Raw genomic sequence first — 25,273 nt, 5'->3', positions numbered from 1 at the left:
GAAGCTGCAGCTGAGTGCACCAGGAAGTAAAAACAGGAATGGGGAGGGCCCAGCCCCACCTCTACTGGACAGGAAAGGCTGAGAAGGGGGTGTGGTGGATAGGGGTGGGCCAGCCTCCCACCTCCTCACACATACATTCAAATGGCCTTTGCAGAAAGAAACCAGAGATTCTTTTTTTTCTCAGTGTCTGGGTTTAGTTGTTTGCTGAATGCCCAACAGAGAAGGGATTTGCAGATACTCAGCTGTGCAGAGAGGACAGCAGGGAAGCATGGATGGTGGCATGATTTCCTTTAAATAAATGCTACATACAGCGGCTGGCAAGGTGGGGAGGGGCGGCCCTACCCGGGACCCCGTGGGACGTGGGGGTGCCCTCCCCCTCATCGAGGCATGGGATGGGGTGTCAGTGGTCATGATCAGAAGGGTTTTGTCGTAGAGCCCCGCCGGGCGCTACCATGATCTGGCCCGGCTGGGACGTTGGAATTTCTGGAAGGTCAATGGTCCATAACTTTGAGGACCTAGGCAGGGCAGCTAGATGACCTTCAGCTCCTCCTATAAGACCAGCATGAAGGCCCCACCCATGCCCCTCAGGACGTGGGACCAGGTGCCCTTGAAGAAGGCCTTGCCGCCCTCGTCCTTGAAAATCTTCCGCCAGCAGTAGATGGTGCCGGTGTACATGATGTCAGCTCCTTTGCACCCCGACTGCATCATTATCTGTCACCACCCAGTGTCAAAGGGGTAGACACTACACCCGCCACAGCCGTGACCAACTTGGCGATAATACAGCTGATGATGATAGGGGTGTTCTTGGGGTCGGGGAGCATGCCTTTGGCCCTGTCATACACCCCGAAGTAGGCTGCCCGGTAGATGATGATGACTTGAATGGAGACATTGAAACCATGGTACATGCCTGGATGCCGTCCGACTTGGTGATTTGCACCAGGCAGGGTTCCAGGCCCTTGAACTGGCGCTCGGTGCCCGATTTCCCCACATCAGCCACGAGCCAGGTTGCCCTAGAAGTGCCTCCAGAACTGGGTGTGCCTTGTCCATGCCTTCTCACACCACTTCGTGCTGTTCCCCACACGTGGAAGTCCGTGACCCCCAGGGAAGACCTGCTTATACTTAGTTTTGAAGGCAAAGTTGAGGGTGTTATGCCCAGATTTCAAGATTCCCAAGAAACCACATCAGGGAGCCAGACAATCTGATGCAAAAGCATAAGAATCTGTATTTCAAGCTAGCTTGAGCTCCCCTCCACCAGACTCACCGACACAACGGCAAACCAAGTGGCCGAGAGACAGAACCCCGCCTAGAGACGGGTTTTAAAGGGGGGGTTGGAGTAAGGGGAGGAGAAAGGACTGTGCTCTGCCGATTGGCCAGGCGCAAGTCGATGTCTTGTTCCTGGGTGTGGCTAGCAGAGTCTTAGACTTCCGGGAAGAACGTTCTTGCCGAGCACGTGGCCAAGGTTAGATGGAGGACGTAGGCCTTACCCTGGGGCAAGACGGAGGGTGTAGCCTTTACCCTGGGGCAAGGTGGAGGGCCTAGCCCTCGCCCTTTCAGAGGGCTTGGGTGGGGAAGTAGCAGATGACGTTGGCCATGTTGCCCCGACAGAAGCACAGCACGCCCTGCTCCTTGGGGATACGCAGGATGCAGTCCATGATGCCCTTGTACTGCTTGTCGGCCCTGATCTGCTGGCTGGCATGTTGCACCTGCAACAGCAGCTTGACCCTGTGCTAGGGTGAGGGACTGCGGCATGGAAGGGTTACAGAAGGTTACAGAACGTGCTAAGGGGAGGAAATAAGACATGAGAAATTGAATGTGCTCGGAGGGAGGGGGATGTATGAGGAAGAATTGTGTTGCCAGGATATGAGGATTGTGTATGTGCTGGGAGGAGGACTGTCGAATGGAGGGGAGTTGCAGGGTTAGGAACCATGGAAGAAAAATTGCTGGATTGTCTTAGACTAGTCAAGTGTGACTCTGTTTACCCCCCTTTTTGTGTTTATGAACTTTCTGTGAATTTCTAAGGTAACACTGTTTTGCTTCTAAGGTAACACTTTTGTTATAAAAATCATAATGCACACTTGCTCTTGGCCACATGCCGCGAGGCTTCCCAGAGGGGGAAGGTACGGGCTGTGGTCAGCTGGCCAGCTTAATAAAAAGGCTTTCAAATTTAAATTCTGAGTCAGTGGTCTATCTCGTTGAGCCAACCCATAACAACCCGATCCATGGGGCCACGGCCGTCATGGAGATGGCGGCGGTGACCCCTCCGGCCAGGAAGTCCTTGAAAAAGGAGATGGCCGGTTCAGTCCTGGCGGCTAGGCACAGGGAGCCTGGGGCATGGAGTAGAGCTGAGTGGAGCCGCTGAGAGGAGCCCGGAGTGTGGGTGCCGCTGACTCAGCGCTGCAGCTGTGGTGGGACCGAAAGGACGGGGAACCTCAGAGATGTTCAAGTCTCTCATCTCTCAGTCCCGGACAAGTGTCTCACGCTGTGGAAGAAAATGGTCATGAACAAACTCAGTTCAGTGGCTGTAAGTAGTGACCTTCTCAACAACCCTCCGCAGGCTCACTATGTCCCAAAGAATCCCCATCACCCAGTTCTGTCCCTTTCGCCCCAACCCCTGCTATCGTCAGAGTCTCACCTTCAGAAGCCGTGAGAGGTACATCAGAGCCCTGGGCACCATCGCTGCCTGGGGTAGAACAAAACAGGACGGGGTCAGAGCCCCCAGGAGAGGAGACTAAGGGAGGAACTATGAGGGTGAGGTCCCCCATGGGATCCAGTCTGTACTATCACAGGATCTCAGGGGTCACCCTCCATACTCACTGGCAGCCTGATTATAGATCCTTTTTTTCCCACCTGTGGGACGAAAACATCCCATGAGAAGACAGGGAGAAGGCAGGGTCATGAGGTCCTAACTGAACTCTTAGTCCTGGAGCCCAGAGAAGTTTCCAGAACTGTGACTACAGACCCAGGGCAGGATCAGGAAACCTGAGGAAACTACACGTGTGGGGAATGGACCAACCACCCTCCTGGAGGTCTGTCCTCAGCAGGGACCTTCCTCCCTGACCTGGGAGTGCTGGGAACCAGGCCCCATCACTAGAATCATCAGGTGATGAATCTGTCCCTCATTTCCACACGTGTCTCACTAAAGAGTGAGTGTCAGCAAATAGGGCCCCACGCTGGGCAACCACACGTGTGGGGATGGTACTTGCCATTAATGAAGCAGAACACACTTCTACCTGGGCTGGCAACCCCAGTGAGACAAGAAACTCAGGCCCCACCCCTTCCCTACCTGAGCGTTACCTCCTCATCACAGCTCCAGTGACCACAGCTCCAGCCACAGCTCCAAGGATGACCAGGCCCACAACCAGGCCCACAGGGGGGATGGTGGCCTGAGGAGGCGGCTCTGGGGAGGGAAAGGGAGGTGAGGGCCCTGACTACCAGGCCTCAGCCCCGACCCCACTGAAGACCTCCACAGGCCCCTGCTTCCCTGAGAAAAGGCTCTGTGCCCACGCCCCTCCTCACCCCATCTCAGGGTCAGGGGCTGGGGCAGCCCCTCGTGCTGCACATGGCACGTGTATCTCTGCTCCTCTCCACGGGGCACCACCAGGGCCGCCCACTTCTGGAATGTCCCATCCCCCGCAGGCCTGGTCTCCACAAACTCCATGTCCTGGGTCTGCTCCTCCCCATCACGCTGCCAGCTCAGGCTGATGTCCGCAGGGTAGAAGCCCAGGGCCCAGCACCTCAGCGTGACCTCATGGTCAGAGACTGGGTGGTGGGTCACGTGTGTCTTTGGAGGGTCTGAGGAGAAGGGTGAGGAAATTCAGGGACTTGGCACTGTCAGGGGACCCTCCAGCAGCCCTCATGTGACCACCTGAGCGTGGACAGGGCACCTGGGGTGGGTGAGGGAGCACACAAGCACCACCAGCCTGGACAGAGCACCTGGGGATGACCTCTCCTCTTTAGAAAGTTCTAGTCAGAGTGACACAGCCCAGGGCAGGAGGCAGGTCTCAGGGGGAGAAAGGGATTTCTGGTCCTGGCCTGGGTGGAGGCCAAAGGACTCAGAAAAGTCGGTGTCAGACCTCAGATACACTGGGTGAGGGGCAGGGAGCAGGGCCTGAGAGAGCAAGTCCCCCATGGGTCCCAGAGACACTGCAGGGTCAATGGGAACCGCTGCTCAGTGACTTCAGGCTTGGTCTCCCCTCTAATTGTCCCTGAGAGACTGCACCCCTAGGTGTCCCTGAGAGAAGGGCGGGCGTCACTGGATCTGAAAAGCCAGGCGGACTCAGTCTCCTGGCCCACAGGTGGGGGGTCTGACACTGACCCTGTGTCCTGTCTCCTTGTTGAGCCCCAGCCCCAGGGGAGAGGGGGGAGGCCCCAGGCCCTGGTACCTGCGTGTTTCAGCACCTCCTTCCCCATCGCCAGGAATCTGTGGAGCAACTCCAGGCACCTGCCCTCCAGTTGGTTCCTGACTCGCTCAGCCTCACCGGTCTCCTCCCATTTGCGCTGGGTGATCTGAGCTGCGGTGTCGGCCGCGGTCCAGGAGCGCAGGTCCTCGTTCAGGGCGATGTAGTCGGTGCCATCATAGGCCAACTGGTGATACCCACCGAGGAGGCGGCCGTCCGCTCCCATGTCACAGCCCCACATCCACTGGAGCGTGTGAGACCCTGACCCGCCCCGAGGTCAGCGTCGCCCACTGAGCCCCGCCCCCGCCCCGCCCGCGGGGATTAAACAGAAACTGAAAGTAAAACCGGGTCCAGGTCCCCGCGGGCTCCTCCCGGGTGTGTCTATGCGGGGAGGGAATGGAGGTGAACCGCGCACTCGGACACTCGGGGCGACCCCGGCCGTGGGGTGGGGGTGGTGACCGGCCCCGGGCCCCGTGGCTCACCGTCCCGGCTCTGGTTGTAGTAGCCGCGCAGGTTGTGCAGGCTCAGTCGGAAAGTCTGTGCTAAGCCCTTGGCGTTCCGGGTGTTCACGTCCCAATAGCCCGGCTCCACCTGCTCCATCCACGGCGCCCGTGGCTCCGCCCTCTGACTCTCGGAGTCGCTGTCGAACCCCTCGACAGGCAGGTCGTCCACGTAGCCGACCTCCAGGTACCGGGGCTCCCCGCGGCCGGGCCGGGACATGGCGGTGAAGAACCATCTCAGGGAGTGGGGGCCTGGGGGCCGGAGCGGAGGGGCTGACACCCGCGACCTTCCTCCCGGCGCGGGTTCGGGGTCCGGGGTCGGAGGGACAGGAGAGGGGAGGGGGCCCGGGAGACGGAACAGGGGCAGCGGGACGGAGAAGAGAGGGATCAGGACGGGGTGGGGTGTGGGGTGTGGACGGGGGGTTGGGGGGTGGAGACGCCCTTTCCCGGGGTCCTGCGCCCCCGCCGGGCGCCCTCACTCCTCCTTCCCAGAGGCCATTCCCTCCCGACCCCGCACTCACCCGCCCAGGTCTGGGTCAGGGCCAGGGCCCGCCAGAGTAGCAGGAGGAGGAGGATTGGGGACCTCATGACCGGCATCCTCATGGTCTGGGGAGCCTGTGAGTCCTGGTGAGTCCGCAGAGACTTATAACTGGGAACGGAGGTGACGCTGATTGGCTTTTCTAACACCTGACACCCAATGGGAGTGAGAACTGGCGCCCTGTTACGAGTATCCAGGAAGGAGGGCCCCACACAGGCTGTGAGAGGAGAAGTGAAACTGTGGGGAGATGGGGACTCCCCAACACTGAGTTTCCCCGCTTCAGTCTCCGCCCTCCGGGCTGGAACCGTGAGACCAGGCCTGAGACCTGGGACCTTGCCCTGACCCCTCTGTGTGTGACTTCTCTGTTGGTGACAGGGGAAGGCGCCCCAACCCCCTGATCAGCCCTGCTCTGTGCCTGATAGGGGGGAGCTCCCCAACCCCCTGTTCCACCCTGCTCTGTGTGTGGCAGGCTGTGGCGCCCCAACCCCGCCATGGGCCCTCCTCTGTGTGTGATGGGGTAGAGCCGCAAACTCTCCATCGGCTCTGCCCTGAGTGTGACAAGGGTGAGTGCCCCAACCCCCTGATTTGCCCTGCTCTGTGGATAACAGGGGTCGGCGCCCCAATCTCCTTATGGGCCCTGTTCTGTGCGTGACAGGGGGCAGCGCCCCAACCCCCTGATCGGCCTTGCTCTGTGTGTGAAAGGGGGTGGCGCCGCAACCTCCCCATCGACCCTGCCTTGAGTGTGACGGGGCGGCGCCCCAACCCCCCAATCGGCCCTACCCTGAGCGTGACTAGGGGTGGCATCGCAACCTCCCGATCCGCCCTGCTCTGTGCATGACAGGGGGTGGCGCCCCAACTCCCCAATTGGCTCTGCTCTGAGCCTGACCAGGGGCTGCACCTAGGGATTGGGCCTGCCCTCTGCCACCCGGGAGCGGGCCTAAGCCAGCAGGTCGTTATCACCCGAGGGCTCCCAGACTGTGAGAGAGCACAAGTGGGGCTGAGGGACACCCCCCTCCCCCGCCAGTGCACAAATTTTTGTGCACCGGGCCTCTAGTCCTATATAATAAAAGGTTAAAATGCAAATAGACAGAATGGCAGAAAAAACGGAATAATCGAACATCTGAACACCGGTCGAGATGAAGTGTGCTGACCACCAGGGGGCATGCATGGAATATGCTGGGAGATGGTGCAGCATGTGATTGGGGGAGCCAGACAAAGCCCCGGCACCGGTCACTGTCACTGGGGCAAGCCTCTGGTGGTTACTGAATATTCTTTGCTTCCATGCCCCATGATAACGCCCAGTGCTCACACCTGCTGCTGGCACCAGCCTTGCTTGCACCCACTGCTGGCACCCAGTGCCAGTCCTGATTTCTCAACTCTGTCAGTAGGTGCAAGTGGCTGCTGCCGGCCTCTATTGCCCCGGAGAGTTTCTCCATCTCCCCCTGCTCCTGAGGGGCGATTAGGGTACCTCACACCTGCTGACAGTGCCGGCCCCAATCATACCAACTGCTGTTGCTGGCCCCAATTGCTCTGGGCCAGTCAGTAGGTGTGAGCAGGGCCGGTGCCCTCAGCATGTTTGAGCAGGGCTGTGGGCAGACAGGGGACTGGGTCATGGGTGGAGGGGCCGGGCGGGGGCACAGAAGATGGGCCAAGACCTTTGCCTGTGCCCATTGCAGCCTAGTGGCCCACAGTTCCTTTCAAGGTGCACAAATTCGTGCACTGAGCCCCTAGTATCATATAATTAATTTAGAACAAATGAAAATTAAGTGCAATCACTCATTCTCTCTTTGGACACTGTATTGGTCATGTTTTCAGCTTAAATTACTCTAAACTCAGCAGCTAAAAACAACAAATGTGTGTTATCTCCCAGTTTCCCAGGGTCAGGATCCTAGGAGGGGTTGCCCTGAGTGCTTCTGGCTCAGGCGTCTCTCAAGGTTGCAGTCACTTGTCAGCCAGGGCTGCATGGTCTGAAGGCTGGCTGGGCTGGAGGACCCACTGAAACATGGTTCAGTCCTAGGGTTGTTGGCAGAGGCCTGATTTCCTTCTTGGATGGTCCCAGGAGCCCTCAGTTCCTAGCCATGGGGACTCGGCCATAAGGCAGTGAATGACTAGAGCTTCTTGTCCCAGAGCAAGTGATGAGAGAGAGAGCAACCAGCGTGGAAGGTGAGTGAGGTGAATGTCCTAGGCTGAAAGTCACACACATTACATCAGCCTTACTGCTCAGTTAGAAGTGAGTGAGCAAGTCCAGCCCCCACCCTCAAGAGGAGGGAATTGATCCACGTCTGGAAGGGGGAGTGTCACAGAATTCACACACATGTGAAAACCAAAGTTCACACTACATGCTGTTTCAGGATTCTGTAAGTCAGTGTTTCCTTTATCTGATTATTTCATTCAGTGCTCTAAATTTCACTTTTGGAAAGTAATGATTAAAAGTTTGAGACAGAGCAAGGAGATACAACAATATTTGTAAGTTTTTCTTAGCGTTGCCTTTTTTTTTTTTAAATATATTCTATTGATTTTTCACAGAGAGGAAGGGAGAGAGATAGAGAGTTAGAAACATCGATGAGAGAGAAACATCGACCAGCTGCCTCCTGCACATCTCCCACTGGGGATGTGCCTGCAACCCAGGCACATGCCCTTGACCGGAATCGAACCCGGGACCTTTCAGTCCGCAGGCCAACGCTCTATCCACTGAGCCAAACCGGTTTCGGCACTTAGCGTTGCCTTTAGTAATAATGTTCCCTACTTAAGTGGCAACAACATTGAGAACACATGGTAGCTAGATCACACAGTTTAAAGACTGGGCTCCATAACAATAATGCCTTTAAAATAATTCTTTGCTATTTCTCAGAATTTTCTAATTTAGTTCATTAAGAATGTAAAAATATTGGCTAAAATGTCAGTTTTTGTACTCAGCATCTTCAAAAACCTGTGTGTCAGGAAACCGATTTTTAGTCAGAAAAATGTGGATCTTACACACCACCTTAGCATCCTGACAGCAATTGGGTGAGACGATGCGGGCAGAGAGGGTACAGCCCTGCGGTATCACACCCAGCTGTCCCACAGCCGTGCGGGTCTCGCTGACGAGCTGTATTACCATCCAGCTGTCTGCAGTGAATACAGTGTCCTCAGTCCACCTCACTGTGGGGACTCCTGTTGGCATTGACACTCACAGCCCTGTCCCCTAGATGTAATCTCTGTTCTGAGTCTTGTGTTTTTTACACCCTTGAGACTCCCTAAAGATTTTATAATTTATATATATATATCTCCCAAACGAATGTTTTTCAGTTTCACCAGCTTTAAATTTCCTGTAAAGTGAACTTGTACTGCATGGAGTCTTCTGAGGCTCAGCATTACATAAGGGTCATCTCTCATCTGTGAGGCTGTCCTTACACTTTTAGTGCTGAAGTCTTATATTTTACTAGAGGACTGGTGCACGAAATTCATGCAAGGGGTTCAGCCCCCACCACTGTGGTGGCTGCCTCTGCCTCAGTGCTCACAGCCCAGGCTTTGTCTGGAAGGTTATCCAGAAGGACGTCTGGACTAATTAGCGTATTACACTTTTATTATTATAGATGGTTATACTGAAATTTTGCTATTTTCTTATTGATGAATATGTGGTCATTCCAGTTTTTGCTGCAAACATTAGTGTACATGTCTCCTGGGGCACAAAGCAAGGAATTCCCCAGAGGGGGTAGTCAGGGATGGAAATGCTGGACCCTGTGAGGCCTGTAACTTTAGCCAGACCCGATGATACTCATGTGATTTGAAAGTGTGAGTGCCAATTTAAACTTTAACCAGGAATGTGGAAGACTTTATGTTGCTGATATAGTTGTTCTGAAAATAAACCAACCTGAGCTTAAATAGAAGCATTAAAAGTGGATTGTCAGGTCCTTGGTTGCAGAATCACCTGGGCATTTTCTTTTCAGACTATTAATTACTTCTTTCTTTCCTTTTATTCCATATCTCTTGTGTTTATACTTTTAACATATACACTCATGTAATGCTTCCTTTAGCATAATCACAGAGTATTATTTCATACTAGAGGCCTGGTGCACAAAATCATGCACAGGAGGAAGGGGGGTGTCCCTCAGTCCGGCCTGCACCCTCTTGCAGTCCAGGACCCCTTGCTCCTAACCACCCTCCAGCTCATTCATTACTGCCCGCCTGCTCGCTCCTTACTGATTGGCTTGTTACTCCTTAGTGCTGCCACGGAGGCAGGAGAGGCTCCCACCGCCACCACTGCACTCACCAGCCATGAGCCTAGCTTATGGCTGAGCAGCACAACCAATGTAGTAGTGCACTGACCACCAGAGGGCAGCTCCTGCGCTGAGCGTCTGCCCCTGGTGGTCAGTGCACCTCCTAGTGACTGGTCATTCTGCTGGTTGTTCCGCAGTTAGGTCAATTTGCACATTAGGGTTTTATTAGATAGGATGGTTGAGACATCTGATAATACACATAAAGAAAAGAAAGAGAAAAGGGAGAATGGAGAAAAGACAGAATAAAAGAGAGAACAGGAGGAGAGGAACTGGAAATAGTGAGTGCAGGTGACATTTTCCAAGTGCAAGGAATCAGCGATGCAGACTAAAAGAAACTAAAGAGAGCCTTGTGACTTATTCACTGCAGAGCAAGGCACTACCCTGAACTTTAGTGGCTTGAAACATAAGCATCTGTTACCTCAGAAAGATAATACAAAGGCCAGCACAAGGGAGCCGATGCTGGTGGAGAAGTTGGGGAAATAGAAGGATTTTACTGATGGAGTAAGAGATCGCTGGCAGAAAGATGCAAATGATTTTGTTAGGCCGAGTCCCCCAAGCAGCAGATTCTAAGGTGGGATTGCCCTCAGCAGAGTGTACCAGGGGGACACCTGTCAGAGCCTATGGAGAGGGAGCCAGAACTCGCTGGGCGAGCCAGCAGACCCAGATCCGATCTGATGGTCAGGAAGAGGAGGTTTGTTAGACGTGTCTTAGGTCACTACTGGGCGATCTCAGTGACGTTGAGTGGGGCCACAGGACAGTCCTTGAGCCACTGTCAGCATCAGAGGAGGCCCTGACCCCAGGAATGGCTGCCTGGGTCCCTGCAGTGCCCGGTAACTGTCTGGGAACAGCCCGTGGGAAGGGGGCCTCTGCACAGGGGGTGCCATGGATTTCCCAGCTCAGGGCTGGGGATCCCTATGACTTGCCTGGGGTGTGACCCAAACCTTCCTCCTGAAGGGTCTGGGCCCTGGAACTCCAGCCCCCTTCATGTTGGGTTGCTGTACATGTCCATCCACAGGCACAGGAAGCAGGAGGGAAGTCCTGCACCCGGGTTCCCCACATGTTCCTCCTGCCCCCACTGAGTGACAGCAGCCCCACACCCTGTGGATCAGGGTCATTCCTCCTGCCTCACGGAGAGGGGACACCTCCCCTACTGGTCTCTAAGCACCTGGAGTCCACACTTCCCTGGAGACAAACATAATATAGTTTGGGTGGCCCCTTGTAGAGCACCCCCACTTCTGAGAACCTGGGCCTCCTACCCTGGAGAGCCCAGAGATGTGGAGACAGGAAGTGCAACATCCCCAGTGGGTGATGCTGAGTGATGGGCAGTGGGGTCACCCTGCTTCCACCCCTTGGTCCTGGGCCCTCACACTCTTCCTGTTGAGAAGTCGGCACCACACAGAAGTCCCTGCCCCAACGTCCACTGGGTCCCGAGAGATGTAACCCATCCTCTCAGGATGTTTCCTCAGAGCTGGTGCTTCCATCGTGGCTTCAGAAGCCTGTCCAGGGTCCTGTGTAACCGGCAGCCCCTGGACGGTGCAGATGGGATATGACCAGGGGATCCCATGGTCACAGCCCAGCCTGTTCCTCCTTCTCTGGGACCTGGCGCCCCAGGTCTGATACTGTGCTAAGAGCAGGCCCAAGCCCAAGGATCAGGTGTTTGGAGCCCCCAGATGGTGGTTCTGACTGAAGTTCTGAGCACAGGAAAGAGAGCCCACCATGGACTAAGGGGCTGTCCTGTGATGGTGACCCTCTGACCCTCAAGAGGGCAGGGCTCACTGTGGTCACCTTGTCACGTGGTGGCTAGTTGGTCACCTAAGGAAACTGAGCCACATAAGGGCCCGGTATTGGCCTCACTCTGACATCTGGACATGCAGAGGTGACCGTAGCTGGGACAGCCTTGGTCAGAGGGAGTCAGTGCTGCTGGCCCTCATCTCTGCCATGAGGTCCCCCCACTCCTGGTCCCGTCCTGCCCGTCCTGGGCTGAGCGGTGATGCAGGCTGGCTGAGGCTGTTCTGTCTGCCTGGTTGCTCAGAGCCTCGTCAGGGGAGGGTGTTTTCTGGTGGGTGCTGACGTGGTTCAGTCTCAGCCATAGATGCACCTTGTCCACCCTATGATGGGCTGGTGGCCTGTAGAGTTATGACCTCGTGGGGGACCCAGAACCCAGGCATGTGGGCACTTGTAGTCCCATGGCTGCTGGTGTCCCATGGCCACGTGCTCTGTCTTCTCAGGTCCCAGTCACACACCCAGAGCAGCTTCCGAAGGGGGATATGTGTCTGCTGTGGATGGTGGGGCCTCACCCAGAACCCCCGGGGCCAGCTCTGTGCTGCTCCACCGGTGCCTGGCTCAGCTCCACAGCGTCTTTCCCACCACTGACCCCAGTGCCAGGGTGGGGGGTGGGGTGGGGGGCTGCTGGATGGAGGCTGACTGCACCGGGATGTGGATCTGCTGCCATGTCCTGCCAGGTCCCAGTCCAACTCAGAGCTGGCAGCCTCCCAAGTTACCCTGAATGTGGGCCAATCAGCAGACGCTTATGGCATACAATGGGTTAAGAGATAAATGCTCTAATGCTCCCTGTTTCCCAGAAGGCAGGGAAGCACTGGGGTACATAGTTCATACCATAAAGTAACACAGCAAGAGCCACCTCCCAGGGCACAGAGCTCTCCTAGATGAATAACTTTGAGAGATATATGCTTAGTGCACAAACATATATGTAAAAGAAGACTGACAGCAACATTGTTTATAATTTCCACACCCTGAGAGCAAACCAATGGCCATGACAAGTGGAAGGATAATATAAAGTATGAGTCACTTATTCAATGTTGTGTTACACAGCAACACAGATAAACACTCTTCAGATACATATAACGACTTGTCAGGCATACTGCTGAGCTAAAACACAGCCTCAAAAGTGTGTATGTAGCATGCTTTTATTTGTATTAAATATTCAAAATTTACGTAAAACTCAAGATAATCCGTATTGCTTGGAGACGCACACATCGGGGTAAAAAGTAGAGGAAAGCGTGAACATGACGACTATGAAATCAGGTGGGCAGGAGGCCTTTGCTCTTGGGGGCTGTGGTGCTCGGACACCGTGACCCGCAGACAAGAGGCAGCTCGTCCCGCTGTCCTCTGCGCCTTGTCTAGCCTGTCTTCCCAGCTGCCGGTCTGACCTGCCCACAGCAGCCGGCCCTTGGCTGAAGCCCACAGGACTGGGGGCCTCTGGTGGTGACAGTTCCCACAGTCGCATCTCAGCAGCCAACACAAGCAGTTTCTCACATGCTCCCCAGGCGTGGGCCCAGCTAGTGCTGCAGCCCCTGGGTGACTGTTTCTCTGGTTCTCCAGCTCTCCATCCAGACCTTCCTCACCCCCCACCTCCCCTCCCATTCTGTGGGCTCTGAGGTCAATAGTGCCCCCACATCCCTGTAAGACTGTAATGGCTGTTTTCCTGTTTGAACTCCAATGGAGACTTGCTACTTTAGGTTTGACTTTGGTTAAGAAAGACAAACAAACTACTTGGTTAAGTGCTTAGGGATGAAGAGATCTGCTACCATGGACTAGATCAGTGATGGCGAACCTTTTGAGCTCGGCGTGCCAATATTTTGAAAAACCCTAACTTAACTCTGGTGCTGTGGTTGATATTTGCAACCATAGTAAAACAAAGACTTATATTTTTGATATTTATTTTATATATTTAAATGCCATTTAACAAAGAAAAATCATCCAAAAAAAATGAGTTCATAGGTTCGCCATCACTGTACTAGAGTCCCCAATGCTTTAAGACAACTGTGTTCACTGTGGCTTCATCAATTAAATACCATGCCATTCTGAACAACTTATTTATTCTTTCAGAGCCTCATTGCCCCTCTATAAAGTGTGAGATTGATCATTCCTTCCTGATATGATTGTTTTGAGGATTAAATAAAATAATTCATTTTGTATTTAGACAGTACCCGGCACAAAGTTTAAAAACAAAAACTACTATCAGATTTCTTTTATTAGGTCTGAAAGTCTCTGGGCATATTACAGAAAACAAGTCTAAAAATCTATGCTTAACCTAACTATGAATGCTAGATTAAAAATTATTAGAAGATTTTTTAAAATGAAGAGTTAAAACTGATAAGGGAATTCCCGGCCAGGTGGCTCAGTTTGTTAGAGTGTCGTCCTGTGACCCAAAAGGTTGCAGGTTTGATTCCGGTCAGGGCACATTCCTGGGTTGCAGGTTCTGTCCCTGGTTGGGGCTCGTACTGGCTGCAACTGATCCGTGTTTGGCTCTCACGTCGATGTTTCTCTCTCTCTCCCTTCCTCTGTCTCTAAAACCAGTAGAAGCATATCCTTGGGTGAGGATTAAAACAACAACTGAGAAGGGAAAAGGAAAATCCATGCATGCAAACGTACAGAGTGCAAAATGCACAGGAAACTGTGCACCGAAGCCACAGGCTGCTCTAAAGACAGCCGCTGGGACCCAGAAGTTTGATTTTAATAATATACCGGATGCAGGGCTACATGGAAGACAGGGCGCAAAAGCAGGCAGGGACTTTGCAAGGTGAATATGTGGGTGCCCCTATTTAGCCAGAATCCCAAAAGAATGCCACAAGATTAAAAGTAGGGAAGCTTGCTGGTCTCTCCTTTTCCTCTTAGTAACATGAGAAACAACAAACACTTCTATTAAGAATGTGTAACAGCAGACAGTTCCCATGCCAGTTTGGAGTTCAAACACCCTATCTGCATGGCCTCCAAAAACCCAAACCAAGAAGGTGAGGTTGCACCGCAGGCTGGTAGTAGCCCATCCCCCATGTACCCGCCAAGGCAAATACAAATCCTTTTTAGAGAAACCACCAACACCAGCTATCAAAGTATTCCTACAAATGAGGTTCCAAGAACTCTGACCTCAAAATCCAAATAATTATTTTTTTAAAATAAAAAGGAAACCCGGCCCAACAAGTAAGCGTTGGCTGAGATAACCTGCTGAGGAGTCAGGTCTACAGAGGCTTCAGATATTGAAGTCAGTGTTTCTAGAACATACATGTCTCACATTTTTGAAGAAAGAAATGAGAATTGTGACTAGAGAAAAGACCATCCACTGACAAGGTAGATTTAAACAGAAGCACATTGTGCACCCACTCACTGAACACACGGGAAACAATGAAAATCATATTCAGTGAACGTCCTGAGCAGCAGGTTGGGTTCAGGCAGAGCTCTGGTGTACTGGGAGGAGCTGAAGAACTACACAGACTGCACTCCGGAGAGACAAAATAAATATAAATATCACAGACAGGTTAACAAAACAAAACGGCAAGATCCAACATGGAAGTTCGAGAAGAAGGAAAGGGAATGAGGTAGAGGATATTCGCTAAGAATTTTCCAAAAGTGACTTGATAGGATGTGATATTCCAGAGATTCCAGAAGCCCCCCCGAGCCTCAAATAAAGTAAATAAAAATAATTCCTCACCAAGACACATCATAATAAAATTTCACGTTATCAAACATAAAGAGATGCTCTGAGAAACAGCAAGAGAAAAGGTAGATTACCTGCAAAGAACTACACAGACTGAGAACAACTGCTCAACATCGTGATTCCTGGGAAGAAACAGTTCCCTCAGACCAGCCAGCGGCCCTCATTACTCTCTGGCGACTGACCAGACTGGCTGCAGTGAGCCCAGGTGAGCCTCTGCATGCACCATAGGGATGACGTGCAAATGGCTTCTCTCAGGTGAGCGTGATTATGTCCAGCTTGATGTCTTCCCCAGAAGTCTGACCTAAAGGATTCTCCCATCCGAATCCCTGGCCCTCTGGCTTTCCATTAGTCTTGGCCAATGAGGACCCCAAAAGGACCTGGAGGGAGGGAAGAGAGTAAGGTCAGCATTGTTAGAGTCACAGGCTACATAGCGAGGTATCTGTCAATCAGGGACCACATATACGAAGGAGGTCCCATAGCTTATAATGGAGCTGAAGAATTCCTATTGCCTAGGGACACTGTAGCTGCCATAAGGTCATAGGGCAACACGTTACTCATGTGTTTTGGGGGATGCTGGTGGAAACCACCTACTGGGCTGCCAGTGGCATAAAAGTATGGTACATGCCATTACATACAGTACATAGTACTTGATAATGGGTGTCTATACTACTGGTTTATGTACTTATTGTTCTACATATTTCATTGCTATTTTACTTTACTTTTTTAAAAATAAATTTTATTGTTGAAAATATTACAGATGTTTCCTTTGTTTTCTTTTACAATTGAACTCCTCCTCCTGGAACTGCCCCTCCCAGGCCTTCACCACTCTATTGTCTGAGTTCATGGGCTGTGCATATATGCATATAAGTTCCCCGGTTAATCAGTCCCTAACCATACCTCCACCCCCACCTTCCCATTGTCACTGTTATTTTAGAGCCTACTCTTTCTAGTTATGAAAAACCATTTGCTGTAGAAGTGTTGTGCTGGCAGCAGCCTCATACATCTCATGGCTATTGTATCCCCTGATAGAATCATTTTCTCTTGTGCTTGATTTAATCCTGTGTTGTTTTTTGCAGTAACGTATTGTACAGTATGTAGCCTAGGAGCCACAAGCACCACCCTATGGCCTAGGTGTGCAGTTGCTTTACCATCTGGTTTGTGTAAGTGCCCTCTGTGATGTTGACAAAACTGACAGGCGACACGGTTCTCAGGACGGTGTTCCCCTGGGCTCCCTGTGGGGTCAGCTGGCACTGGCTGCAACCTTGCCAGTTCCTCACAAGGAGGCCTTCTCTCCATGACTCTCCTGCAGCCTCCCCATTACTACTTCCTCCCTTTGTCCCCGATCCAGGGGCAGTAACTGCTCCACTGCTAAAGCTCTGGGTTCCTTCCTGCATGCTCTCTGCTGGGTCCCTGCACCTTTCCCGAATATTAGTGCATAACCCCTCTGTGAATTACCCTAATGTAGGCATGCCGCCTGCTTCCTGTGGGGACCCTGCCCGAAACAATTCCAGCTTGTCCAGGACTCTGTGGAAACTCTCAGAGAGCAAGAGCACACATCCCCTTGCTTTAATTCTCTTACAAAGCGCTGTGCTCAGGGGAGAAATGTTCGCTAAAGGATGGGGTGTTCCCAGTGTGAAACAGCCCTATGTCTATGGTTCCCTTAGGGCCTGCTGCATGACATCGGGGCAGGTGTGAGGAGTGACTGGGAGTGCTTCCTGGGACCCAGGAAGGCCAGCGTGGCCCCGGAGCAGCTAACTTATATCCCTGCAGTGGACGTGTGCCCTGTGCCTGGTGAGGGAAACCACTTTCACAGATGAGCTCACATTCCCTTCTCTCCTCATTTCTACCGGAGCTCACTGTCATGTTCATGTCAGGAAGACTCATTACTCAAAGTTGTTCAAAGCAAATGTCACCCTTTCCCTCTAGTTCCCACTCTTCTCCTGGTGAAAGTGCAAAGGTACCTGCTGTAAGGACAGGAAAAAGGCCTTTCTTTCTCTTTGCGGTGGCCTTCCACAATTTATGAGAAGCTCCTGGTAATCAAACCCCAAATTTTTAGCTCCTCTGATTCAAACAGCTCAGCAGGATCAAGATAAGCTACTCTCCAGGCTACATTCTTGCACCCCCCTCCTCCTACCTACTGTTGTCACAACTCAGGGAAAATTAACACCAAGGAGTCTCAAGTTAGCAGAAAATTCCCTTCCCCTGCCTCCTTCAAACAAGCCTCTTTTGCTCTGAGCTGTAGAGGCTTGGGGATACTGATGAGACACCTCCTTAGGACATCTCCAGACTGTCTCCTGGAAAGCAAACAAAATGTAACTTTTCAAGACAACCCCAGATATCTGCTCACCCTCAATAGAATTCCCCTCCCCTCACTGTCCCTTAGTGAAAAGCCTCTGCTTTATAAGAGCAGGTGATCCTTTATTTCCTGCCTGTGTTGACTAGCAATACACAGGCCCTTACCTCCTTTGGAAAGTAGACTAAATTTCCTCCCGGCCTCTCTCTCTTCTCTCAGTTGTGAATTCTTTCCCAGCCCACATCACTGGCCAGACCCTAACAGCTTCCTTGCTGGATACTTTATTCTGTGCCTGTTTGATGAGCAGCTCCAGACCCTGACAGCCACAGCTGCCCCAACACAAAGCTCCCAGCATCCAGTGCTTGAGCTGCGGCTCTGCCCCGCCCTCTAGTGGCAGAGACGTGCCAGAGCAGCGGCTGCTCTGCCTTTCAGCTGCATGAGGCTTCCAGGGAGGAAAGGCTCAGCCCTGGCTATTTCTCAGTAGAGCTCTGCTGGAGCTGGTGCTTGATGCAGGTCTCTAGCCAGAAGAGGACACCTTTAATGGACAGCAGCCGTCTTGGGCCCTAGTTTGAGTCAAAGTGCCCACGAAATGTAGGACATCCTGCTGCACAGAACATGCCACTTTGGAGCAACAGTTATGGGACCCGGCCCCTTGCCATGAGCCTCCCATTCAGCACACTGGAGGCGGGATTGCTGGATACCGGAGAGATGTGGCAGCGCCAATCCCCTTCTTCACCACCGCCTGTATCTCTATCCTCCTCTCACACTGTCCTGATGGGAAATATATCAGAGAGGGAGAAAGAGAGAGAGAGAGAGAGAGAGAGAGAGAGAGAGAGAGAGAGTTGGAATTCAACCTTTAGATCGTGCACACCCACCCTGACAGGGCAATCCACTTTACTCAGTTCACCAAGTCAAATGCTTATCTCTCCTGGAGACATCCTCACAGACACCCAGAAATAACATTTCTCTAGATTATTGGGGCGTCCCATGGCCCAGGCAAGTTGACATACCAAGTTAACCACCACAGGAGAAAGTTATTTGAAAGACTAAGTAACATGACAAAGGCCAGTAATACGTTTAGCGTAATAATGAGAGGAGGTAACTGATAGCAAAAGAAAGTCTCGCAGATGCTCTAAGATGAATAATTCCAAATGGCTGTCCCCACATGTTCTCTGTAAGAAAGCACAGTGGCGCTGCCACCCACAGTCCAGGAGGAGGCAAGAGGGAGCTTGGGAGGCTGAGCATCTCACCCTGCTGTTCAGAGGCGAGGCTGAGACCTCCAGGAGAGGGCAGAGTAGTACACAGAGCATTCTGAAGGGAGGACCTGACCATGCCCAGCTGAGGGAGAGCTCGAGAAATGAGAAGGTGACTCATGAGAACAGTAAAAATAAATGTTGTGCAGCATTCCCAACCCTACTCATTTTTATTTTAATTTCATATTATTTGTGATAACAGATTTTACCTACTAAACACTCCAGGTATTAAAGGTGGAAGGAAAAGCTACATAGAAGTTTCAATTCATTCCTGGGGCTCAAGAGAAGAAAGTGTCCTAATTGGGATTTTTTGTTTCCCCTATGAAATATGACCAGTATACAGCTCAAGAGGCCTCCATCCTGCCTTTATGTTAGAATAATCTAGAGAATTTTCAAACATGAAATCAGAATGTAGGAGGGGTGGTGGGCTGGACATCTGTGTTTTTCAGAAGCTCCCCAAGTGAGGGTGTAGCAGGATGGAGAACCCCTGTGTTAGCGCGTAGCACTCCAGCATACCGTGGGATGAAGTCACGGGGTGGGGAGACATCTAAGTGTACAGGTCTGCCCAGCATGTAGTCCTTACAACTTTCTTTCAACCTCACCCCTGGAGAAAGTGCTTGAAAACTGAAGTGGTCTGCTCCGCCCTCTAGTGGTGGTCAGATTGCAGAACACCTTCAAAGACCAATTACTATGTAAAAGCTCTCCAGAAGGTACTGGATTCCAGCCTGTAAATAACCTGAGCACTGCACACCAAGTTGTCTTCTCAGCCTTCTTTTGCTGCTTTCTAGGACAGGTTTGTGAACCTCTGGTGAAGAGTCTGTAGTCACATTCAGCAGGAGGGCTTCCCAGGAAGGGAGTCAGTGTGTTTAAGAACAGATTTCCCGCCACACTAAATGTGAGGGTGCCAGCAGCATCCCGTAGGCCACTCTAGATGTTTCCTTCCTCTTGTACCACAAGTGTTTCCCCAGATGCATGGGACACCTGTGCAGAGCAAGCTTGGCAAGACACTGGGCATTAAAGTCTCTCAGAGTAAATATTCAAATACAATTCCACAGTAACAATGCAAGGTAGCCCAACTCAAATGACCCAGTATGCATCGGAGGTGTTTCATCAAGCCTCATCAAGCTAAAGAAAATTACTTTTGGCCCTAGCTGGTTTGGCTCAGTGGATAGAGCATCGACCTGTGTACTGAAGGATCCTGGGTTCAATTCTAGTCAAGGGCACATGCCCAGGTTCCAGGTTCCATCCCCATTAGTGGCCCTGCAGGAGGCAGCCAATCAATGATTCTCTCTCATCATTGATGTTTCTATCTCTCTCTCCCTCTCCCTTCCTCTCTGAAATCAATAAAAATATATTAAAAATAAAAAAATAAGAAAGTTACTTTTGTTTCTGAGTTTTGTTGTTGACAGTGGTGGTGTGTGGTAATTTTTTGGATATTTTAAAAAATACATTTTTATTGAGGCACCCCTGGCAGTTATGCTTCCCAGGGCGTGGCCTTGGGGTAATCTTTGCATCCAGGCCACAAATGGAGCTGCTCTTTGCACTGCTGGCATCGGTCATGCGCCTTTTCTCAGAACCAGTGTTGCCTCACTGCTGTCACCTCTGGCCCGTCCTGTCAAACTCTGTTATACGCACTCAGGACAAGTTAGGACACAGACCAGGAACTGAAAAGCTTTCTCGTGTATCCACATTGCATTTCGGGTTCTGTTTTACTTAGAAAAAGTGGGGAGAAGATGTAATCAGGCAATTCAGAAATGATTGTTCCCAAACCGAAATATCAGGAAAAAACCCAACACTGAAGGACTGCCTATGCATGAATCTGCGACAACCTGCTTTCCTGTCCTCCATCGAGTCAGAACTAGCTATCCTTAGGATCTTCCTCATCAAACCAGTGATGCCTGTGATAACACTTTACTTCTTGTAGATAGATTGTTACAGACATACTTTCCCCACAACTGCACATTGAGAAAACCCACCTCGTTAAAGTGGATTTAACAAATGGGAACCTAACAAACCACTATCAATCAGAGAAATGCCGATTAAAAGCAAATATTTCACAGCTATCGAGGGGCGAAGATTTAAAGTCTAATAGTGTGACAGTGATGAAAAGGAAACTCTTAGGCTGCAGATGAGATTGGACACTGACTTGACCATTCTGGAGTGCGACTTGGTAACAGCTTGTTGAGCCAAAGATGCACCTACCCATCAAGACAGAAACACCACTGTAAAGTAGGAACTGTGCAGAGATTCTCAAACTGTGTATAAGAAAAACCAAGGTTTTCTTTAAAAAACTCCAACCTGTTGAGGGTCAATACTTTTATAAAATACACTAAAGATGAAATAAGAAAAAAAAGAAAAAACGGACATATAAATTAAAAGCCTGAGTAGTTTTTAATTCTTAGACTCAATAGACATAAAAGTACTCAGCTGCGTTGCTTTTACAGTTTCCAGATGCTGTTCTCAGTTTCTGCACTCACCTGGTCCTGGGCTGGAAGGAGTGCGCTGTCCCCAGTGTGAGGAGCACGGGCCAGAGGTCACGCCAGCCCCCAGCAACGAGGAGATGCATAGAAGGAAGAGCGTTCGCTGCAGCACTGTTTTAAATGTAAAATTTTAAAAATTCACTCGCATAGGGGAAAATGAGCATTATAGGCAAACAATGAAATACAACACAACAATGGAAATGAATAAACTAGATTTATAAATATAAACATGGATATATCTTGAAATCAAAACACTGAGTGAAAAATATTGTCAAAAGAATATTTCTTGTATAAGCCATTTATATAAATTTCAAAAATAGTTAAAGTGACATTAGATAAAGGTCTTATGGATATTAAGGAACGGAGGTCACACACCACCTTCGGGTTAGTGATTTTCCTCTGGAGAGTGAGAAAGAATGGGAGACCAGGGAACTTGGATCTAATCTGTAATCTCTTATTTCTATAAAACATTGAAACAGATAGTGTATAATATAAATATTTGCTAAATCTAGGTATTAGGTACCTAGGTACCATGTTATTTCTCTTTTTAAAATGTTTGAATTATTTTATGATTTTTAATTTAAAAAGGCAATGAAAACAGTTCAAGGAAATTCACTATGTCTTTGAAAAACTGAAACAGTTCTAAGTGTCAAAGTTTATTTGGGCAGAACACGTGTAGCTTTAGAGACATAAACTTAATTTAGATTTTAGGTTCACAGAACTATTGAGGGGAAGGTATGGAGATATCCCACATATGCCCACCCCTACATGCTAATGGCCCTCTCCCATCCCCCATTATGAACTCGGCCCCCCCCCCCCTCCGCCCCCCGAGTGGTACATCTGTCACAACTGATGAACCTACACTGACACATCACTCCAAGTCCACAGTTTAAACTAAGGTTCCCTCTTGGTGTTGTTCATTCGATGGTCTGGACAAATGTATTAATTATGTAGTTTTTGTTACAAAATTCTGTCTTAAAACTGGAATGATCCAAGACTTAATGGGAAAAGCTGCTCCCTTCTGAACATAGAACATCTGTGTCTCAGCCCCAGCTCTTCCTGTGCTAATGTGAATGCCAATGTCTCCAGTTACAGAGGGAAGCAGGTCACCTCCTCCCACCCCTCATCATGAAGGAACCAGCTCACAGATGCAGTGAATCCACCAAGGCCTCACTGATTGTTCCTGAAACAACTAGTGTTAGACATTCTCTCCATTAGGAGAGTCACGAATCATTATGAAGCAAACAAACAGAAACCAGGGAATGGAAACTGCTTTGTGCTTCTGCAGGTCTGGGTTTGAACTCCAGCCTCGGTTTCCGCTGTGACCTGCGTGACCCTGGGCCTACCTTTACTTACCTCCAAGTACGGGGGAGAATCAATTACACATATAGAGTCCCCAGCACCTGATGGACCCAGAGTGTCTTAAAAATGTTATTTTCTTTCACTGTCCTTAACTACCCAGGAACAGGGCATAAAAGACTCTATGCTTGCCTGGAGGTGGTGAGGCAGACGGGTGACCAATATTTGCAATAGGGTGAGACAAGGACCAATCTGGACACATTCTGGGTACTCTGAGGTAATTGAAAAGCAGCACATAACTATTACTATGCTATGTGGCCATTTAGCAAATCCGGATTTCAATGACTTCCCTTATAAAATGCTTCTCTGCTTACCATGCTACTGATTCAAAAGTGAGAGCATAAAAAATGAAAGTGTTTGGCCTATCATAAGCATTGTACTACTAGGAGGCATTGCTCAGTTTGCCCTCCTACCTGCCTCACCCAAGAACTATGTTGTAGGGGTTCGATTCCAGTCAAGAGCACATGCCCCATTTGCGGGTTTGATCCCCAGTGAGGGGTGTGCAGGAGGCAGCTGATCAATGATTCTCTCTCATCCTAATGTTTTTCTCTCTCTTTGTCCCTCTCTCTTCCTCTCTGAAATCAATTTAAAAAAAATGTGAAAGAGGGAGGCCAAAGTTCAGGATCAGAGAACATTTTGAAGATGCTCCACTGTTGGCTTTGAAGATGGAGGAGGAACCACAAACCAAAGGAATGCAGTTGGGCCCAAGAAACTGGCAAAGGCAAGGAAACAGATCTGTCCTAGAGTCTCCAGAATAGGTTTGTGAGCCGTGTTTAGCACGGCCAGGGATGAAACTGAGGGGGTTGGTGAGGATTAAAGAAGACAGACAAGAGAATAAAGCTGGGGGTAGGTGGGACACTGCTCTCGGATGGAGAGACAGTACCACAGCCTGAAAGCCAAGTCTTTATTTTATAGCCAGATTCCACAGGCAAAGTAAGGGTGTGGTCAAGATGTTTACAATGTTCTTGGGGGTTTCGAATCTACTCAATTACATGCACCTGAACTCTATCAAGCTTTGTTTTAGGCACTTGATGCACCTCCCGCAGCCTATATCCCTTAGCCACCTGGGATCACAGGTTCAGACCATAAGGTCAAGCTGACAACTATAGCCTTTGTCTATAATTGTGCTGGGAGGGCTTTGTCCTCCAAGCTAGGACTTGCGTGTGGCTTTGCCACAAGAGGACCGTACCCTCTCATTAGTCCGAGGCTTGAACCTGTCCAAACGCTGTAGCCACTCTCCACAGGTTTGATTTTAGCTCTTAGACCCATTTCAGACTTCTAAACTCCAGAACTGTAAAACAATGCATGTGTGCTGTTTCTAAGCCATTTAAGGTTGAGGTCATTTGTTAACAGTGGCAATAGGAAACTCATACCAACCCCAGCCTCAGTCCTCGGGAGACAGCAGAATGAAGGATGGGTGACTGCAGAAGGCAGCCCAGAGTATGAGTCCCACTTTTCTTCTTTTAAGTGTCACTGTCATCATAATGGAGACACTGACTTAAATGTTCCTGTCATGGTCTACCAGGAGGACGAGGCCTTTCATTAAAGCTCTAGAGCAGTGGTTCTCAACCTTCCTAATGCCGCGACCCTTTAATACAGTTCCTCATGTTGTGGTGACCCCCAACCATAAAATTATTTTCGTTGCTACTTCGTAACCGTAATTTTGCTACTGTTATGAATCATAATGTAAATATCTGATATGCAGGATGTATTTTCATTGTTACAAACTGAACATAATTAAAGCATTGTGATTAATCACAAAAACAATATGTAATTATATATGTGTTTTCCCATGGTCTTAGGCGACCCTTGGGAAAGGGTCGTTCAACCCCCAAAGGGGTCTCGACTCACAGGTTGAGAACCGATGCTCTAGATCCATCTGGCTCTGGCATGCAAAGGCTGTGCCCATCTCTGGCCCCAGTATATTCCATGACAGACACTGAGCATGGATGCCTCCAAACAGTCCCAGCTCCTATCCCTCATTTCTTTTAGGCCAAACACTGTGCACCACCAGCCCTTAATTCCTCCTGATCCGTATTTCAGATGTTTAGATCCACATGATAAGCTTGTAATCACCTCTCAGGATATAGATCGAAGGTTCTCTCCTGTGGCAAATTAAAGTTGGGGTCCCAGGTCTTCACTTTTCTTTAGTAGCATCCACAGCTGCCTCATGGAAAGGTGGAGTAGACCCTCCTGTCCATTGACACTGGGCTTGGTGTATTACTTGCTTTGGTCAATGGCATTTAGTGACTGCAGCAAGAACAAAGACTTGAACAACTTTTGCACAACTGGGTGCTCTGGCTCTTGACTGACCTTCAGCATGATGCTCAGAATATAGGAGGCTCCTAATACATTTTTGTTTTTAATGAAAAAAATCTAATCTAATAAAAGAGAAACATGGTAATTAGTGTACGACCACTACCCTTTTCATTGGCTAATCAGGGCGATATGCAAATTAACTGCCAACTAAGATGGCGGTTAATTTGCATACGTAGGCACAATGCAGGGAGGCGAAAGGGAAAGCAGGAAGAAGTCCCCTGCCACTGAGAGTGATCAGAAACCCAGGGGGGAGCTAAGAGCCAGCTAAGAGCCAGGGGCCGCCTTTGCCCTGCCCCCCAGCCATGATCGGAGAATCGGGCACCTTTGCCGCCCTGGCCAGTGATAGCGGGAAGTAGGGGTGGAGCCAGCGATGGGAGCTGGGCACGGGCGAAGCTGGCAAGGGGTCCCTTGCCTGGGCCT

The 25,273-nt window shown here is 50.4% G+C and overlaps 1 protein-coding gene and 1 pseudogene across 5 annotated transcripts; both read right to left on the bottom strand.

Moving 5' to 3' along the window:
* Positions 1-528: 528 nt before the first annotated feature.
* LOC139012896 (ADP/ATP translocase 3-like) lies at positions 529-2,499 on the bottom strand (annotated as a pseudogene).
* Positions 1,200-5,501, bottom strand: LOC139012424 (saoe class I histocompatibility antigen, A alpha chain-like). Of its 5 annotated transcripts, XR_011471864.1 has the most exons (8): positions 5,419-5,501; positions 4,880-5,149; positions 4,383-4,658; positions 3,517-3,792; positions 3,295-3,397; positions 2,815-2,847; positions 2,633-2,680; positions 1,200-2,479 (listed from the first exon to the last, which is right to left on the bottom strand). XR_011471864.1 is itself a non-coding variant. In XM_070418392.1 (7 exons), the coding sequence occupies exons 1-6, from the start codon at positions 5,498-5,500 to the stop codon at positions 2,656-2,658; spliced, it is 1,032 nt and encodes a 343-aa protein (XP_070274493.1). In that variant the 5' UTR covers position 5,501; the 3' UTR covers positions 1,200-2,479; positions 2,633-2,655. The 5 variants fall into 5 exon arrangements, 2 of the variants coding, with proteins under 2 accessions (XP_070274493.1, XP_070274494.1); XR_011471865.1 differs by having other exon boundaries at positions 2,633-2,847; positions 3,284-3,397; XR_011471866.1 differs by lacking the exon at positions 2,815-2,847 and having other exon boundaries at positions 3,284-3,397.
* Positions 5,502-25,273: the final 19,772 nt, after the last annotated feature.

Source organism: Myotis yumanensis, unplaced genomic scaffold (genome assembly GCF_028538775.1).
Source record: "Myotis yumanensis isolate MYYU_CA2020_CCGP unplaced genomic scaffold, mMyoYum1.0.hap1 SCAF_6, whole genome shotgun sequence".
In the NCBI taxonomy this organism is placed as follows: Eukaryota; Metazoa; Chordata; class Mammalia; order Chiroptera; family Vespertilionidae; genus Myotis; species Myotis yumanensis.
This window is presented reverse-complemented; position numbering and strand designations above follow the sequence as displayed.

Bases quoted from the DNA above. Each gene is read 5' to 3' on its own strand.
- LOC139012424 (XM_070418392.1), bottom strand. From the start codon at position 5,500: ATGAGGATGCCGGTCATGAGGTCCCCAATCCTCCTCCTCCTGCTACTC. The intron at 5,150-5,418 runs GTGAGTGCGGGG...TCCGGCCCCCAG, and splicing joins CCTGACCCAGACCTGGGCGG to GCCCCCACTCCCTGAGATGG. The intron at 3,398-3,516 runs GTGAGGAGGGGC...TTCCCTCCCCAG, and splicing joins GCCCCTGACCCTGAGATGGG to AGCCGCCTCCTCAGGCCACC.